This window comes from Pseudopodoces humilis, chromosome 3 (genome assembly GCF_049639895.1).
Source record: "Pseudopodoces humilis isolate 2021_Gansu_Grassland_sample_001 chromosome 3, ASM4963989v1, whole genome shotgun sequence".
NCBI lineage: Eukaryota > Metazoa > Chordata > Aves > Passeriformes > Paridae > Pseudopodoces > Pseudopodoces humilis.
The window spans coordinates 88611900-88628965 of NC_142202.1; the positions used below are offsets into that span (position 1 = coordinate 88611900).

The 17066-nt window shown below is 38.2% G+C and overlaps 1 protein-coding gene across 1 annotated transcript in view; it reads left to right on the forward strand.

Annotated features, from left to right (window-relative positions):
• The first annotated feature begins 377 nt into the window (after positions 1-377).
• Positions 378-17066, forward strand: part of KHDRBS2 (KH RNA binding domain containing, signal transduction associated 2) — a 312149-nt gene continuing 295460 nt past the window's right edge. The window contains exon 1 of the mRNA XM_005518121.3: positions 378-451. Within this exon, the coding sequence (XP_005518178.2) occupies positions 391-451 (61 nt within the window). The 5' untranslated portion in view covers positions 378-390. The remainder of the gene's footprint in view (positions 452-17066) is intronic.

The window sequence follows — 17066 nt, forward strand, 5'->3', positions numbered from 1 at the left end:
TCCCCCTGGCGACAGCCAATGGCGCGGCGAGTCTCCCCCGGCGGGGCGTAGCCGCCAATGGGAGCGGCGGGGGCGGGGTCCGGCTGGCTCCGCCTCCCTACTTAAGGCCGCGGGTGGCGGAGGGTCGCTCAGTGGCGGGAGGAGGAGGCGCGGGGGCGAAGGCGCGCGAGCAGCGGCGCGCGGCGACCCGCGCCCGTGCCCGCCCCCGCGCGGCGCGAGGGGAAGGCGGGGCCGGGGCAGCGCCCGCCGCGGGGGGGGCGGCGGCACCTGCGGGGCGGCCCCGGCGCGGCCAGCGGCGAGCGGGCGGCCGAGGGCGGCGAGCCCGACATCCCGCGCAGCCCGCGCGGCGTGCCCGCGGCGAGGGAGCAGGACAAGTCCCTGCCCGAGCTGATGGCCGAGAAAGATAGCCTGGATCCCTGCTTTGTTCACGCGATGCGCCTCCTGGAAGACGGTGAGGCTCCGCTCCGCGCTCCCCCGGCCGGGGCGCGCTCCTCGCGGTCGGCGCCCGGCGGCCCCGGCCGTTTGACACGGTCACCGGGCGGGCGGGCGGCGGAGCGGCCCGCGGCGGGAGCCGGCCGCGCGTGGGCCGGGGGGGGGGGCGGTCCGGGGGCGCGGGCGCCGAGGGACCCGTCCGACAGCAGCCCCCGGCGGCCAGTGCCCCGCTCCCCGCCGACCGCTCTCGGCGCCGTGCGTCGGCTGTGCCGCGGCTGGTTCGCCTCTGCGGGAAGCGCTCCCCTGGTTCCCGGGCTCACTTACACAAAGACAGATCCTGGTGTCTCGTTACACTCATTATATCCTGTTTTCCACGCCGAAGGAATAAGGTTTATATGGTAATACTATTATGCCGTTAATGCGGCGCTGTTTTAGTCGACTGCGCGATATCAGACATTGGTTGGATGTAGCTTATCAGTTTCATGACAGTTTCATCCAGGACATGATGATTTCCTCTTGGTTTTGTGCGGGGGATCAGAATACACTGGTTATAACATTTTGTTACTCAGTGTAATTTTCCCTGCTTTTCTTGCTTTAGTTGGACGAGAGGTTTAGTAGGGCCTCACCTCGAGATTCTTTAGAAAGTTTATAATTTAGTCTCTCTTTGGATAACTGCTCAATATAGTGGTTGAGTGCAGACCTCGTGGTACGGAGCTTCAACTTTTGCCGAAGTGTAATCTATTAAGTTCCTATTATACATGTTTTTTTTCTTAGATTTTTGTTAGTATTTTTAAAAAATCCTGTTAAACTTGGAACTTAGTGTTGAAAAGAAGTAATTAAGAATGATGCATAAATCAAGATAACCTATCAAGCTCTTAAATGAGACTAAAGCAAAGAAATGTATGGTCAGGCCCTTGAGAGTCACGCATTCAAATAAACTCGTATTTAGAGCTGGCAAATAATTTCCCAAGTTCTGTTTATGACTTAAAGAAAATAATAACTAATTCAGATTTACCATGCCAAGCAGTAAGTGTTTTTCCTCTGTCAGCAGTTATTATAGAGTCTTTCCTTAATGTATGTTCTATTGATTGTGAATGAAGGTACCGAGTCCAGGTTTTGTTGGAGTGCTCCTGTTTGATAGCTTTGAAATTCATAGTGAATTTCAGTATGAATATAGACCCGTCTAGTACTCTTTTGTCACAGCTGTCTTGCTGCTAGAGGGGCAGCCATGCTGCTTTTTACAGTTGTTTTTCTAATAATCATGCCATAAACAAAGTCCTTATTTCTTAGAGGAATATATTTTTTGAAACTTGCAGTTCGGTCTTTTCCCAGAGGGGGGAAGTATCCACTGAGAGTGTGTGTGTGGGGGCGGGGACGAAAGGAGGAAAATGCAGAAAGGACAAAACTGAAAGTAGGCAAAGAAATGTAAAAAAAAAAAAGGAAAATAAAATTGTTTTTTCTAGGCATCAATTTCCTGCATAAGTTGTATTTTGAGCAACTGTGAGATTGAATAAGTGAACAGTTTTCTCATTCGTTCTTAGCATAAATAGGACTGTGCATTATTTCACTGGATTTTTTAAAAGATGAAGGTGAGTTGTCTGAGAGAATGCTATTGTCAGATTCACACCAGGTACCTGGCATTATCTTTCAAAACACCATCTGTCAAGCTTTCTAGAGATTTGTTTTAGAGTCTAACATAATGATGACTGTTAAAACACTTAACCAAGGTAACAAAGTAGTAACATTCTAAATATACTTACATATTTTTAAGAAAATTAAAATTAATGGCTTCCGTTTGGTATAAATAGAAAGAAAATTTATAGAATGGGCCGAACTTTTTATTTTTGGGTGCCAGAAGAAAATGGGATCCTGGTGCGAGGATCTCTGTGGTAGTGAATGATTTCCATGTTATATCCATGATGAAACATTGTTTCCAGACTCTGGGTTTCTGTTCTTTAAAATGTGATGTGCAGTCAGCTACCTCCCTAACGATGCCAGCCAGGTGTTCTTTATATGTTGTCCTAAGCGTTTTTGATTGCCAGTACTTTTTGTATAAAACACGTAAGTGTGGATTTGCTTTGGAGCTCAGAGCCTCAAGCATTCACTCTTACTTGAAAGTGCTGTGTTGTTTCATGTTGGCTGCTAAACCTGAGGTTGAGAAGAGTTGTGTTGCTGTGAGAAACACAGAAAGGCACACAAGCGATAAGTATTCCAGAAAAATGCTTCTGATTTGCGACAGTAGATTTACTTGTAAAGATAAGACTGCCCATTTTTCCCCAATAATTTTTGTTTGTTTGTTTGATTCTGTTGTGTAGTTTTTTTGTTTGTATGTTTTGGTGTACTTAACCAACATCAAAACCAACATATTATTTACGTTTTCAACATGTAGGTCTGTGTCCTTCACACTGACCTGTGTCAGATGCATACGTGAATCAGTAGCTATTTATCCCTCACCATTAAGGGTTGACTAGAAATCACTTACTTTAGTTCTTATCTGGTCTGGTGAAATCCCCAGGAAAGGGACATTTCCTTTGGCAGAGTATTTGCATCCTTACCGAACAACATAAAGAAAGGTGAGGAAAAAGGTACCAGTGCTATTTAAATACAAAGTGTGGAGAAAAAAACCAATTTCTTTAAAAATCAGTGAGGGAATCTCTTGTGGTTTCTGACAAAAAAACCTTGTTTCTAAATGGCTAATTGAGTGCCTTAATCAGAAGCTACTTGATTTCCCCATGGGTCATAACCTGTTTCATGTAGAAGTAGATCCTACATGACTGTTCCACTATTAGAAATGGAAAAGTAATTGGTAAGTCATCTACTAGAAGAACTTGTGAGTGGCTGGTGATATTTGCCTCAGCCTGAGTTTTTTCAAACTTTTGAAAAATGCGTTGAACATACTTATTTTGAGAATATAATCCATTCAGTAATGAAAAATAAGTACCTTTTAATTGTAATGGGCAGTTGAACTCTAAAGAATAGGTTGATCTCCATCTATTGTAAAGGCCAAAAGTGAACCATTTTGTGTACTAGGCTGTTATAAGAGTTGGAAGAGTGTCCCTGTTTCATGTATAGTTTTAAACTGTTTTATTGTATACTGGTTACCAGTAGTTATTTTCTCAGGTAGGATTGTTCTGCTTTTAGTTAGGAGATGTCCTGATAAAATGTATGGGGTCAGATAATGCTTGGCTGTATAAAAAATGTGAGAAGTGAAGAGCATGTTCTTGAGCAGTACCTTTTGTACCCAGCTTGTGCTTATATTGCAGTATACTCTAGAGCTCCAGGGAGAGCTGAGAGCCTCTCTTTTCTAGTGCTGCTCCCTACCATGGAAGCTACCAGCTCCTTATATGTGTTATTTTTGCATGTTTGTAAATATTTATTGCAAGATGTCTGTGATTATGAATATGAAAATAAGTGTGTCACTTTAGCTGTGAAGGTGTGGATGACATAGAAAGATACAACCAGCTGGAACTGCTTGATAGTTCAAAACTGGTTTTATATTAGCATTCCATTTAATAGGCTAAAGTGTCAGCTAATTGTCTATGTACTTTTTGGGGTCAAGCAAATTATTTATGTGTGTGTGTGTGTTAATTTATATGCGTGCGGCTTTGGAGTATCTTGCGTAGTATGTTCTTCAAGCCAGCTCTGTGTTTTGTAATATAAACATAAAGGAAAAAGACCTATTGGAAAGAGCTGGCCAAAATGAGAGCATCTCTCCCCATGGAAATATGAGTATTACTAGGGTAATGAGGTAGCTAATTTCTCTCTCTATAATGACAGTGCAATTGACCTCAGAATTTCAGCTGGCATTCTGAAGGCAATGAGAATCAGGCCTTTAACTTTAATCTTGAGTTAAGTTCCTAGATCATTCCATGTGGCATAGCAGAGTTCGTTAAATCTCCAAGTTGTGTAAATCAGATTCATATAGCTCAGCTATCATCCCTATACAGGCTTCTTGTAGGATGGGACATGATTACTCAAAAGATTAGCCTTTGCACTCAGTGAGCATTAGTAGGGTCTTTCATACAAGCCTACAGTAGTAGTTCTGTCTAGTAGAAAACTGTTGACATAATGCAAGTTTTTTCTGTCTTACATTCAGGATTTCAACTAATACACTGTCATATGTGGGATTGGGTTTTCTTTGGACTATCGGAGATTGATTTTCTTTCCATACAGGAAGGCAACTTCAGTTCATGAGTCTGTGTTTCTGTTAAAAACCTGGGATAATAGTAAGATTGTTATATGAAAATTATTTGTCTTGAAAATACAGAATATGACAATCATATCCTTAGCCCTAGATATGAAAGGCTGTTGATCAAGCCTATGACCCGCTAAAGCCACACCTCTGATACTTTTTAATTTTTATAAATTTTTTCATTGAAAAATACTTGTGAAAATATGCTTGCAAATTTATGAGTTCACTTTGGGCTAAAATAAGATTAGTGTAAAACATTACCATAAATTCATACATTAATATTAATCTGTGAGCAGTCACTATCCTGCTGCTTGTTTCTTTTATTCCTGATGTTTACATCAGGTGAGAAGAAATCTGTATTCACAAGATAGTTGGTATTAATCATTGTTTGTTTTGCTGTCTCAAGAAATGCACTGTAAACTCCCAGTAGATTGACTCAGGAAACACGCTAATATTCAGAGCGTGTATTTTAGGTACCTTGGTTTCATTAGAAACTAGATTTGTATTGATCATTTGGAGCCTTTTCAATAAAAAAGTGCAAACTCCAGATGATACAAGATACTTAGGATTTCCATGAAGTAGTGATGTGCTAGCATTATGGACTTGGTTCAAAGCTGACTAAAGTTAGTAGGAATTTTTCTGTTGCCATTAGTGGGCTATCAGGCAGTCCTTGTAGTACAAATATGATCTATTGACTGGTATGGCCAATAGGACATGCTTTTGCCTTGCAGGATGTAATGCACGTGAATCCCAAGTGATAACCGGATTTATGGAAAACAAGATATTATAATATGTTAGAATGAATATAACAAAGCAAATGTTATGTTTATATTGACCCCAGCTTTTTAGTCATAAAAGGCAGGCTTGCTTCAGGGGAGAGAAAAAAGAAATTATAGATGTGATTTAAAAAAATAAAACTAATAAAATTCTTTGAGACATCTGAAGCAGCTTAGGACCATTTGATCTGTTATCTTAGAGAACATGTACTTTGAAACACAGTAAATTGTTTTGTGAAGAGGCAACAATATGAGTGCAGTAATTGAAGGTTAGATTCTGATACCCTGGTTTGAAATAAAAGGTGCTTTGCTCTTTAAATAGTGCTGTTTGAATCGGTGAAGCTGCTAAAGGTGCAGTTCAGTGCAAATAGCAGAATTTAGTACCGTCTGTTTAAGGGAAGGTCAAAGGCATTTGCTGAGGTTTATCTGGATGCCCAGAGCCTCACCAACAAAGTGGTGGTTTTTTGGCGACATGAATGTTTTCCTTGAGGGAGAAGAATATTTTTTACTTGTCCTGGGTATTCTTTTAGTAAATTTATGTCAAATTTAGTCTCCTAGGTGTATACATTCAAGATGCAACTACTGTAACTGTCCATCTCCCCCTATACCTCTAAGTAAGCATTTTAAAATTCAAGAATTTGGAAAACTTAATATTTGTAATTAGTACCAAGAGAAGGCAGGATACCTGGACAGCTGAGTAGAAAATTCCAGTCAACTGTTAATTTCCTAAGCCCTGAACACCTGTGTAATGTGTAGAATTGAGTGGCCATTCCTAACCAGGAGGTGGCATGGTTGGGCTCCACATGCCAAAGCAGAACTTCATATCCTGGCAACTTGTGGGAAAGGGCTAGTCGGGTCCAACAGATACATCAAGTTCTTCTTCATGGGATGTACACTTTTCTCATTCAGGCAATATGCAGACAATATATACTGACAACAAGATTTGCTGGAGCATGCTGGGCTATTTAGTAGTCTATAAAATCTGATATGATCAGCAGTGACCTGTACATGACACTCCAATAAAGGCTAAACATCTGCCTAACCCACCAAAGCAGTGCCGTGAGAGTGAAACAGCTCCACCATGACACAAGGACACAGGTTTCAAGCTCAGAGTGTGAGATGTCTTGGGCCTCACTTCAGAAGGCATAAATGTAGCTGCTGTTTGGTAATTCCTCTCCGAGGTTTATTAAAATGGAAATATGTTACACCTTTCTGTGCCTTGTAGCTGTACTGTAGGCTACAAATGCTGCTTATATGAAGTAGTTGTTTTCTGGTTCACTGGGGTCATCTGGTGCCTCAGGGTTAGGGTATCTTTTCAAAAATAAGCTGTTTTTAACTGCTTTAACTAAATCTTGTCTCCGACAAACTGCTGAATGTAGAGGAAAACACCATGTTGTCACAGCTGATCTTAGACTATACAATTTTCTTTAAAATATTTTGAAAATAGATAATAGGAAGAGTGTTTTCATCAGGGATTTGGGGTGTTAAGAGTGCATACACAATAGAAAAAAAATCTGTTTTGCAGGTGGATCCTGCTAAGCATTGTGAAGGTGTGCATTCATCTTGTCTTCAGCTTGCATTTTTCACTCCTTGGATGGGTATCAGTGCGCTGTATCACAATAAGCAAGGAAGCAGACAGTTTTTTAAAATTAAGTGTGAAGTATAGAACATTACTGATGCTGCAGTTTAATCTTTGCTGTATAAACAAATAAGATTGTGCAGTCTGACCAGAAAAATGGAAAACCTTAATACTCCTGTAAAGATCTGACGTGCATAGTACTTGGAGTTTTGGCTTGTACTACATACCTTCAATGAATATGCTCTAAAACTCCCATCTGGAAGATGTAGACTAATGCTGAATTTCATTCTAATCTTTGAGATCTTGACATAAAAAGAGCTTCATAAGAAATGTCAAGTATTCTTATTAGTTTTAATACAAAATTATTATTTTTAAAATTTGCAGGCAAAAATAATCCTGGTTATTACAGTCCTCTGTAAATCCTGTCGTATTTTAATTAGAATCCTGCTGGAAATGACTACAGCTATTTCCTTATCCTAAAAAGGGCTGAAACTAATAAAACCTAGAAGAATTATTAAAGACTTTCAGCAGATTAAAAACCTGCAACTCGCCCACCCCCCCAAAAAACCTTTCCTCAAATAATATCTGCCTATTCCTGATTTCAAAACCTTTCCTGTTGAAAGGGAATTTTTTTAGTTTGAATACTGAAAAAATTACCAAGCGAAACTTCTAATAATGCTAATATGCCAATATTGAAGATCATCCACACTTAATTATGATAGTACAAAGTTTTGATGGTCATACACAGTTACATATAAGATAACCAAAGACATCTTAAAAACTTCAAATGCTCTGCTTGCATTGGGCATTCCTGTTTATTGTTCTTTGGTTAGCATGATGCAAAGGCTGAAAGACACAGGGCAGGTCACTGCTGTTTTAGAATTTCTCTGCACCTGCTGAATTGCTCATCAGATATTCTAGCATCTAACCCTTGTTGTAAGGGTTACATTGACAGATGTAAAAAAAAAAATGTTAAAAGCTTTTGATTCATAAAATAATTTGAATTCTGGCAATCAGTGAAACTATTAGAAAAAATAATACTATGTGCTAGTCTGTAAAAGATTTATCAAAACCCACATTCCTCCTTTTTGCTCTGCTTTGGATCTGGAAAAAAAGGTCTGTTTGTATTATAGTAGAAGCATTTTAGCTTTGCTAACTGGTAAAGACAGGTATGTCTTCAGCAAAAGCAGAAGTAGGGATCAAAGCCCCTGGCTCATAATCAGTCAACTTCCAAAGAGCAGCGTTGCAAATCAAGGAAAAACAGTTTTCCTAAGAGGTTTGAGCACTGGAGAAAGAAAACAAATCCCCTAGTTTAATGTTCCCTGGGATTTAAGTATATGTTTCAAAGCTCTCTTTCAAATACTTGAAGTTAGAGAACTTGCCATGAAATCAGGGACTGTGTATGTTTTAAAATGGCTTTTTGGTATTGAAAAATTGAGTTAACTTACCTCTCACAGTGTAAATTTTTGTCTTTGTATTTCTGCTAATGTATGCTTATATTGCTGATTTTTCTAATTATTTCTAAGCAAACTTGTTGCATTTTGTCTTGTTTGAGATTGTGGAAAGGACATTTTGATGTTGTCAAGGGTTGCTCTGAGGTCAGAGTGTGAGCTCTAGCTGGGGAAAGAGTGAGACATTGTTCTTCCTAAATATTTAGGATTACACTGATTTGCTGCATCTGTGGAGCTGGTTCCCTGACTTTCCCTTTTTAACTTAAACTGATTTTTCTCCATTTCTCCTGAAAGAAGCAGCACGAAATTTAAGTGACTTACTGTCTCTTATTTTGTTGTTTGAAAGGCAGATTAAGGACTGATGAAATAAATTCCAGGAGACATTTCTCCTTCCTGTCTTCAGACAGCTGTTCAACAAGAAAATGGAGAATTAGTTTTGGTAAATGATGCTTATTATCCTGGTGTCTCCGTAGGGCTGTAGAGCTATAACTTTTGCACAGGTACAGATTTGCAATTATTTCACTAATACTTGTACGTAAAGTAGTAGGATTTAGCCCATTGTAAGATTTGAAATAACATCCTCCTTCCTCATACTCTTAGATCGAGGTAAATAAATGAATTATATCAATTTATTACTATGCTCAAAAGCCATTGGGTAATCTGCCATACCCAGTTCTTACCCTGCATGGACTCTTTTTCCTGATCCTACCCTCCTATTTAAAAATATCATTCTGTCTTTGTAAATACCATATTGCAGCATGCCCTGATTCTATTTGATTTGTTAGGGGTTGTCAGATGCTGTGGCTGCTGTTACAGGAATGGTTGGTTTGTTCTTTCCTTGCTGCAAATGGTTTAGTGTAAACACCAACAGACCAGGTTGTGCATAAGTCTGGAAAGAGGGGCTTTTACCAGTGTCAAAGGGATCCGAGGTCAGCAGTGAATGTGGGAAAACAGGTGTTCATGTTACCTATTTTGTTACGCTTCTTTTTCTGCAGACTAAACTGTGAGGTAACCTGGATATACAGTAGTTTATGTTGAGTTGTGCATGACAAAAAGATGTTCATGCACTACCAGCTTGTTAGAACACACAAACCATCTGTTCAGCAAGAAAAGTCTCTTGCTGCTCTAAAGTGTATGAATAATCTGAAAAGATACGTCAGATGCAAGGGGGAAGAGAGGACTAAGTTTTTGCTAGAAATATTTTGATATAATGCTTTTTATAACGAATGTTTGTACTGTAAGTTATCCAAGTGCTACTTGTGGTGGAAGTGGGAGATGTTTTCAGCATAAAGTGGAAATGGAGCAGCTTGGTTTTGACACAAAGCAGCAACTCAATGTTAATTCTGCATCTATTCAAGCACTTAAGATGTCCTGATTTGGAGACAAATAGAAAATAATTAGAAGCTTCTATGAACTTTTGCCTGCAACTTTCTTGTTCTTGGCATTTCAATGTTGTCCCTTCTCATACCCTTTATTTAAAGGTTGGGGGGTTTTTTTATGGTGAAAAAAGAGTTAGAGAGAAGGAAGAATGGAGAAAAGGGAAGAGAAAATGGAGGAAAGCTATAAAAAGGAGAACAAAATAATGGGAAGATTGTAGGGGAACTGGAAAAAGGAGTAGCAATAGAGACATGGATATAGAGAAGAAAATAAGTGAAGAAAATACAAATTTAATAGATGAAAAATACTCAGTTACTTTAGTTCTAAGCAACTTGTGAAAGCACAAAATATTGAACATTAAGTGAGGACTTCTGGAGGCTTTTATTTAAGTTTTATTCTGTTAAAACGGATAGATAAAAGTCATATAATAAGCATCTGAAAATGCTGTTGGTGTATTTAAGAAAAATAAAATGAAATTCCACTCTTTCTGCAAACCTTCTGTTAAGAATGACACAATTTTGATGCCGTTGTATTTAATGTGTTCAGAAGGGCTCTGTAGGTGTCTGCCATCCATATATATGTGTTAAATTATCCAGTAAATAAACCCAACAATCTATGTTAGAGTGATTCTCCCAATTTTATACTAAACAGCAACTGAGATCTTCTGTGTCAGTTGTATTTACAATCCTTTTGGAACACTGTGGTTAGCCAGTTCATAGTTCACTTATGCTTTTTATTTTAAAAGGTAGGATTGTAAGATTGAACAGATTGTAATTTTAAATATGGAGTTCCCTTGTTTCTTCTCATAACAGTCTTCAGACTTTGGAATGGAGTGTACTAGTGTTAGGAGCTTTAAACTTGGACTTTTATTTATATCAGCTACGACTCACTAAGTTCTCAGGCCAAAGATGAGATGATTATGGTGGACATTTTATTCAGCCTTACAGAATTGCACAGAAGATAGTTCAGATGTGCCGAGATTATATTGTGAAACTGTTCAGTTGTGGAGTCTGCAGGAGATTAAAGAGCAGCAGCCCTTACAGTGATGCGAGCACCAATTTGCAGCCAACTGTCCTGTGTTTTTTAAACTCACTGCTGTGATATCCATAAACTGAAACAAAATGTTTGGAGATGATAAAAACAACTTTGAAGAAAAAAATGTAAAAAAATTGTATGAAGTAGTGGATTTTAAAAGTAGTCTTGACTAACAATTCTGAGGTAAAATTGTTTTGCTATAATGTTGGATTTTGTGTCTTGCTTTCATGGTAAAAGACAACAATTGGAATGCGTCGAATTGGGTCATTTAAGTTGCATTAAGTTTCCCATCCTAATAAATATGTGATTTAAATATATATATACAGATTCTGTAAGACACTGGAAGGCTATGTTAGAATTTATTTATTGGAAGGCTTTTCTGGGCAGCTTTAGCACTTGTGGTATTACTCAGTAAAGGGTAATTCAGGTCCATACACTGGTTTAAAATGAAAAAGTGAAGTGAAAATTAGGAAAAGATACAATGATATGCTAAGGTTATTACCTCTGCAGGTGTTTTATAGCTGTCAAAGGCACAAAACTGTGACCTAACTGAAATTCTAGGTGAAATGTTTGTCTTCCAGTTATTTGAGTTATCATGTAGATGTGTTCTTGTATCTTGCTTGTGAGGCAGGTGTAGTCCAGGGTGAGCAACATAGCCTGATTTCCCCTGCTTGTACAGGGCAGCCCACTCCTTGGAGTATAGTGCTACTCTCTTCCTTCTCCCATGCTTCAGTTTCTGAAGAAAACCAGGGTTCTTCTTGGAGAGAAGTGTTGCTGTGTTGCAGGCTTGACCCAACACACAGCTGGATGAAGACAAGAGCTTGGGCTCAAGGATGGACTTCACCAGTTTGACTTAAATGAAATACTGAGTACATCTGGCATTTCCAGACAGGTTCTGGTGTTTGATCACTTTATTTTAAATAAATTTGGTCACTTTCCTTATATAAATTAATATCCTGAGGGATAGTTTCCTGCATTAGTTTCTGGCAGTGTGAATTTCCGTTGACATTTTGTTCATAATTTGTACTATTCTCTAACAGTTGATCAGAATCAAATTCCAGAACAATTTTAAGGCATACTTTTTTCTAGCATTATTTTTTTCACATTTTTAAGTTAGGAATACTGACTATTTGACTATCTGAAATCTATCTTAAGCTATACTTCCATGATTATCAAAAAGCCACTGAACTATGAACTACTACAGAACATCTTACATATAGCAGATTAATAAACTAATAAAGTCGATATGCAGGGTTGTATTATACATAGCATCTTCTCATTAGGTTATTTTAGGAAAGGGAGAGAAAATTCATCTAGGAAAAAAATAACCACAAAGTCTTACAGCTTTGTGATTTGATTTCTCTTGCCCTTTTCCCATCTTCCCAACCAATATAATAAAAATTTCGCCCAAAGCATTCTAGAGACATGATTTTTCTTATCACAATGATGAGTGTTTTCCTTCTGTTTGATTTTATTTTTGACATGGGCTACAAGCCTTAGTGGTTTCCTCAGTACAAATATTAGTTGGATAAATTGTAATGGATGTTTCATAATCTGCAGTCATGGTCATGCATTTTAGCATAATTTTTTAGAAATTCCAATCTTGGGAACGGGGACAAAAATTTTAATTTCTACCAAGGGTTTTGTCCAGAGTCCATGAAATGCTTGGCCTTCATGCTTTACGTTAGCAGGTGAAAGTTTATTCTTCCAGCTATCTTTAGATAATTGTTCTTCTCCTTAGCAACACTGGCAATAGGAGTTCCTGTTTTACAGGAGCCACATTTTTTATAGATTTTGCTCAACTTTGTTTTTCCTCAAATTCTGAGGAATTGTGACTGCTGGATCTTTCCATACTGATTTCTGGTCACTTGTACCTTAGATGAGAACACCTACTTAGATATTTTTGTCTCTCTTATTGAATCATATTAATGTATGGTGGCACTTTTTTTTCATTTCACGCAAAATACAGAAGCTGTTGGCTTTTAAAGTGCTGCAGGTGGGCAGTTTCAGTACTCTCCAAGATGCTATGTGGCCATTTTTGTCATGTTTATTCCAGAATGCTTAGAAAATGGAGATTGTTTTACTAAATATTTTGTTTTCTTTATACCTTGTATTTAGAGTTGCTTATTGTGTAGTTTAGACAGGAGGAGTCACCGCTGGTTGCTTTTGACGCCTGGTGGAATGGGGTGGGATTTTGTGACATTGTTCACTATCCCAAGGCACTTTGGTATCTTTCTGTTTGTCTTATGGGACATGCAACTTAGTTGTTATCTTTTTCTTACAGTGCTCTCTGTTCAATTTATTGTTTTAATCTTTCACCTGCATTTGTTTCTTGAGTCTTAACTTAGCTCTCACACTCTTTTGAGGAATGTTCCAGATCACTGGGGATTTGTGTAGTTTATCTAAATGTTACTGTCTTCAGCCCTATAAAAGTGGATCTTCCCGGGATATACTAATGAGTGTGTTGTACCTTGGATTTTGGTTTACTGCAGCATTTCAGTTCCATGATCTTTTTATTTAACTTCCAAACTCATCCAGTGTGAGGTTTGGCTTCTTTATAGAGCACCTTCTTCTAGCTACAGTCCCAAGTGGATGGATATATTAATGTGTCAAATTCAGGCTGTTCCATTGAAACCTAATACTGAATTTTCAAACAGGTTTGGTGTTTTTTATCCTGAGCATCTTCCCCTAGATTCGAATTCCATTTTCTCTCTTCATCCTTAGATGATGTTCATATTGCTCTACACTGTCAATGTTCATTTAAACAGGGTAGAAAAGTTTAACTGAAATTTAGCTCTAGTAGCTTCATGTTTTCCTTCCTTTGCTTGGGTTAAATAAAAACTATTTTAAGTGTCAGAAGCTTCTGGAGATGAGCTGTGGGAGCTGTTACCTCACTGATATTTTATGGCAAGGAACCCACTTCAAAATTGTTTGATATTCTTCTTTCACCATAGAAAGTGCTTAGTTCTATTAGAGTCTAGTAGTGGTGGAATTAAGTATGACTGTGTTTAAGAAGATAATAAATGTCAATTAAAAATAATGAATTCAGATGTTGCTTAGCTCAGAACAGAAGGCACAGATAAGAAAATCTGAACCTTTCTGGTAAAACTAATAAAGAAAAAATGAACCTTTTCTAAAACATGCCACTAAAATTCCTAAGGAGGAAAATCAGTGAAAACCTCATCATTAAGTGTGTGTTAAGTCAGACTTGTTAGGTGTCTCTTCAGTGAAGTAAGGAAAAAGGTTTTGATTAGACATTTTGGCTGCGTATGTGGAGTTTGTGCATGAAGAAAGACTGTAGCAAAAGTTCTAGATGCCGAAGCTAAATGTCTGATATATGCTTCACTGCTGTTCCAAGGATATCTTTTCATGACCAGCAGGTTTGTGAGAGGATTCTGTTCAGGCTGAACATATTCTGGTAATAGAATTATACAGTACTGTATTTTTAAAGGAAAAGGCAGAGAAAATGCAGAGAAAAATGCTTAATTTCAGTCACACCATTAAGAGTAATTTCCTGCTATGCTACAGCTAATTTTCTGTTTGAATTTGAATGCTTGAACTGTTTTTCATATTTGACATTGCAGTATTTAACAGAAATGTTTGTTCTTTTTAAAATAAGAATAGCAACAGGTAAATTTAATCCATACTTTTTGAGTGGCATATCATACTTTGCTAGTCCACTATACAATTTACCAGGGAAAACAAATTGAATGTTACTTGAATATTGTGGGGTTTTGCTTTGAGAGTATTATGTTGCTTTCCTGAGCTCAAACATAAATGTTTCATGGATGTGTGAATGAGAGGAATTAAATTAGGGATTTGGGGCAAGTTTTTTCTTTTTGCTACTCGATTAAAAATGACATATTTTTTTCAGTGAAATCCAAAAATACATTCTTGACTCCTAATTCTATTGCACGGGTGGCTTCTGGGATTTCTGCCAGCAGGTAGAGACAGAGGGCAACATCAAAACCTTTCCCAAAGCTTAACAAAAGTAGTATTAATAGTGTTATCCTATCCCTACATTGGAAAATTCTTCTGTTATGGTTTATAACTTAAAAAGTTTTGCTAAGTAACACAATACTGGTTAGTAAAAGCAAGTTCTCTCAGCTCTGAATCTGCTGAGAGTATCTGCATTGTATTGCTTCTGCGCTCAGCTTCATTTTGTGCATGATGCTGTTGTCAAAATAAAAGTGATTTTAGATTTTGAAAGGCTAAAGTGTTTTTGAGCTGATCACTTGCCAAGACATGAATTTTCAGATACTTTTTTAACACCATCTCTGTTCATTAATTCAATATAAGGGTATAATTTCAATCATTACAAATTTCAGTGTGGCCCTGTGTTTGTCCTAGGAGCTTTCAGTCCAGACAGCAATGCACTATCCATTTCTTTCCACTGGATAAGTGAGTGAATTAAGGTAAAACTGTCTCATAACCTGCGAGACATCTTTATTGCCTGTAGTAGTCTATAGGGTGTTTTTTCATCTGGCTGACAAAAGGCCCTCAGGAATCTAGTCCCTCATTTGAATGCTGAGTAGTGTAAAGGCCATAAGCTTGTGACCTCTGAATTCTATAACTTCCCCATCTTTCATGATTTAAATGCTTATGGCCTGAGGTACATGAACTGGGAAGGGATGTTTGGTCCAGAGGCAAGTCTCATTACTGCTGAGATAATGATCTTACTGTAAGAGTTGTTCTGAAAGAAAAATAGTACCATTTTACAGTAACAATTTATTGGAGACCTTTAAAAAAGACTTTTCAGGTGCCAGCTAATCTCAGCTATCATAACATTATTGCTATCACTTTAAGAAAAGTACCTGACAACTGCAGGAGAAAAGAGTCAAGTGTGTAATGTCCATTTGTTTTCATTCTTAAAGGGATATCTTTCAACTGTTTACTACAATTTTGCAAGCAATCAGTCATTAGAAAACATGAGTATTGATGTTTAAAGCTAAATTTTGAGATTGTTCTCATGTGCTTGGATTGAGGTATAACTTATGTTGAAGTTATTATTTCTGTGTGGAACTTTAGAAGTAACCCTATGGTGTTAGTAAATTGCATGAACATCAGACTGAGGGATGATGCTGCACATGCCTTTTTGAGAAGATCTGGGAAGACATGTTTGAGGAATAATTACTGCTAGTAAAGAGAAGAAATTTTCTTTGGAGGCTGAAATACATAATTTCTTTGGTTATTGATGTTGCTTCATTTGAAGTGGTTGAATATCCTGTACCCACTGACCATCTTTTCTGGGTGCCGTCTATTCCCTGGTTCATCACTCAAGGGTTCTGTTGGGTACAAAAGCCCTCTAGTGCTTTCTTCCCAGGAACTGAACGTATGGAAGCCTGTTGCTTAAGCTACATAGGGGACAGAAAAGGTGGGGAAAAGGTAATAGTATCTACTACTTACTTTATATGTACATGTGCATAATAAGTCAGTCTTTTGCACCCTATAGTGAGGATCTTGCACCTGGAAATTCTTAATTAGTATTTACTTTGTTTTTATTGTTCTTCATAATTCTTTTGCTTTCCCTTTCATGAATTGCCCTGTGTCATGTCATGCCATTGTCTCACTTGGATTACAAGCTGTAGGAGGTAGATGTGAGCTGTTGTGTCAGTATATGGTGGTAGTACATGTTAATGTTTTTACCATTTGTTGTTTGTCAGGAAACTGATCACTGCAAAACATAGTTGCCCCTAAATGCCATCATTGAGCCTTGGATTCTGTCCTGGAGATGTCTCCTACCCAAGTGTCACCCAAGTGTTCCTATTATCTGCTCATTGAAAGTTTCAGTTTAGTTGATCTCTTCCCTGTGGAGATATCCATGAGTGCTTTCCAGTGCCATCTCTAATATGTTGGTTTGCTTTGGTAACCTTTGGTCTTTTCCAGTTAAGTATTGAACCTATGATTTCTCCATCCTTTCTCTCAGTTAATGTATTTAGAAGTTCTTGATTTTTCTCTGCAAGTGTACCAAACAATAACCTGTTCATCCTGGATAGGAAGGCCTTCCTGCCCTCACAACAGGGTCCAGACTGCACTGTTCTTTGTTTTGCACAATAATCCAGTTTTCTTAATGTACCTCTTACAACAACACTGTCATCTTCTTCTAGGCCTTTCTTTGTTTCTTAAATAACAAGATGCTTCTGATGCCTTCTGATTTTATTCTGTCTTTTGTGTACCCACACATGCTATTCTGATTTCAACAGATGTCAAACACATTAAGTTGT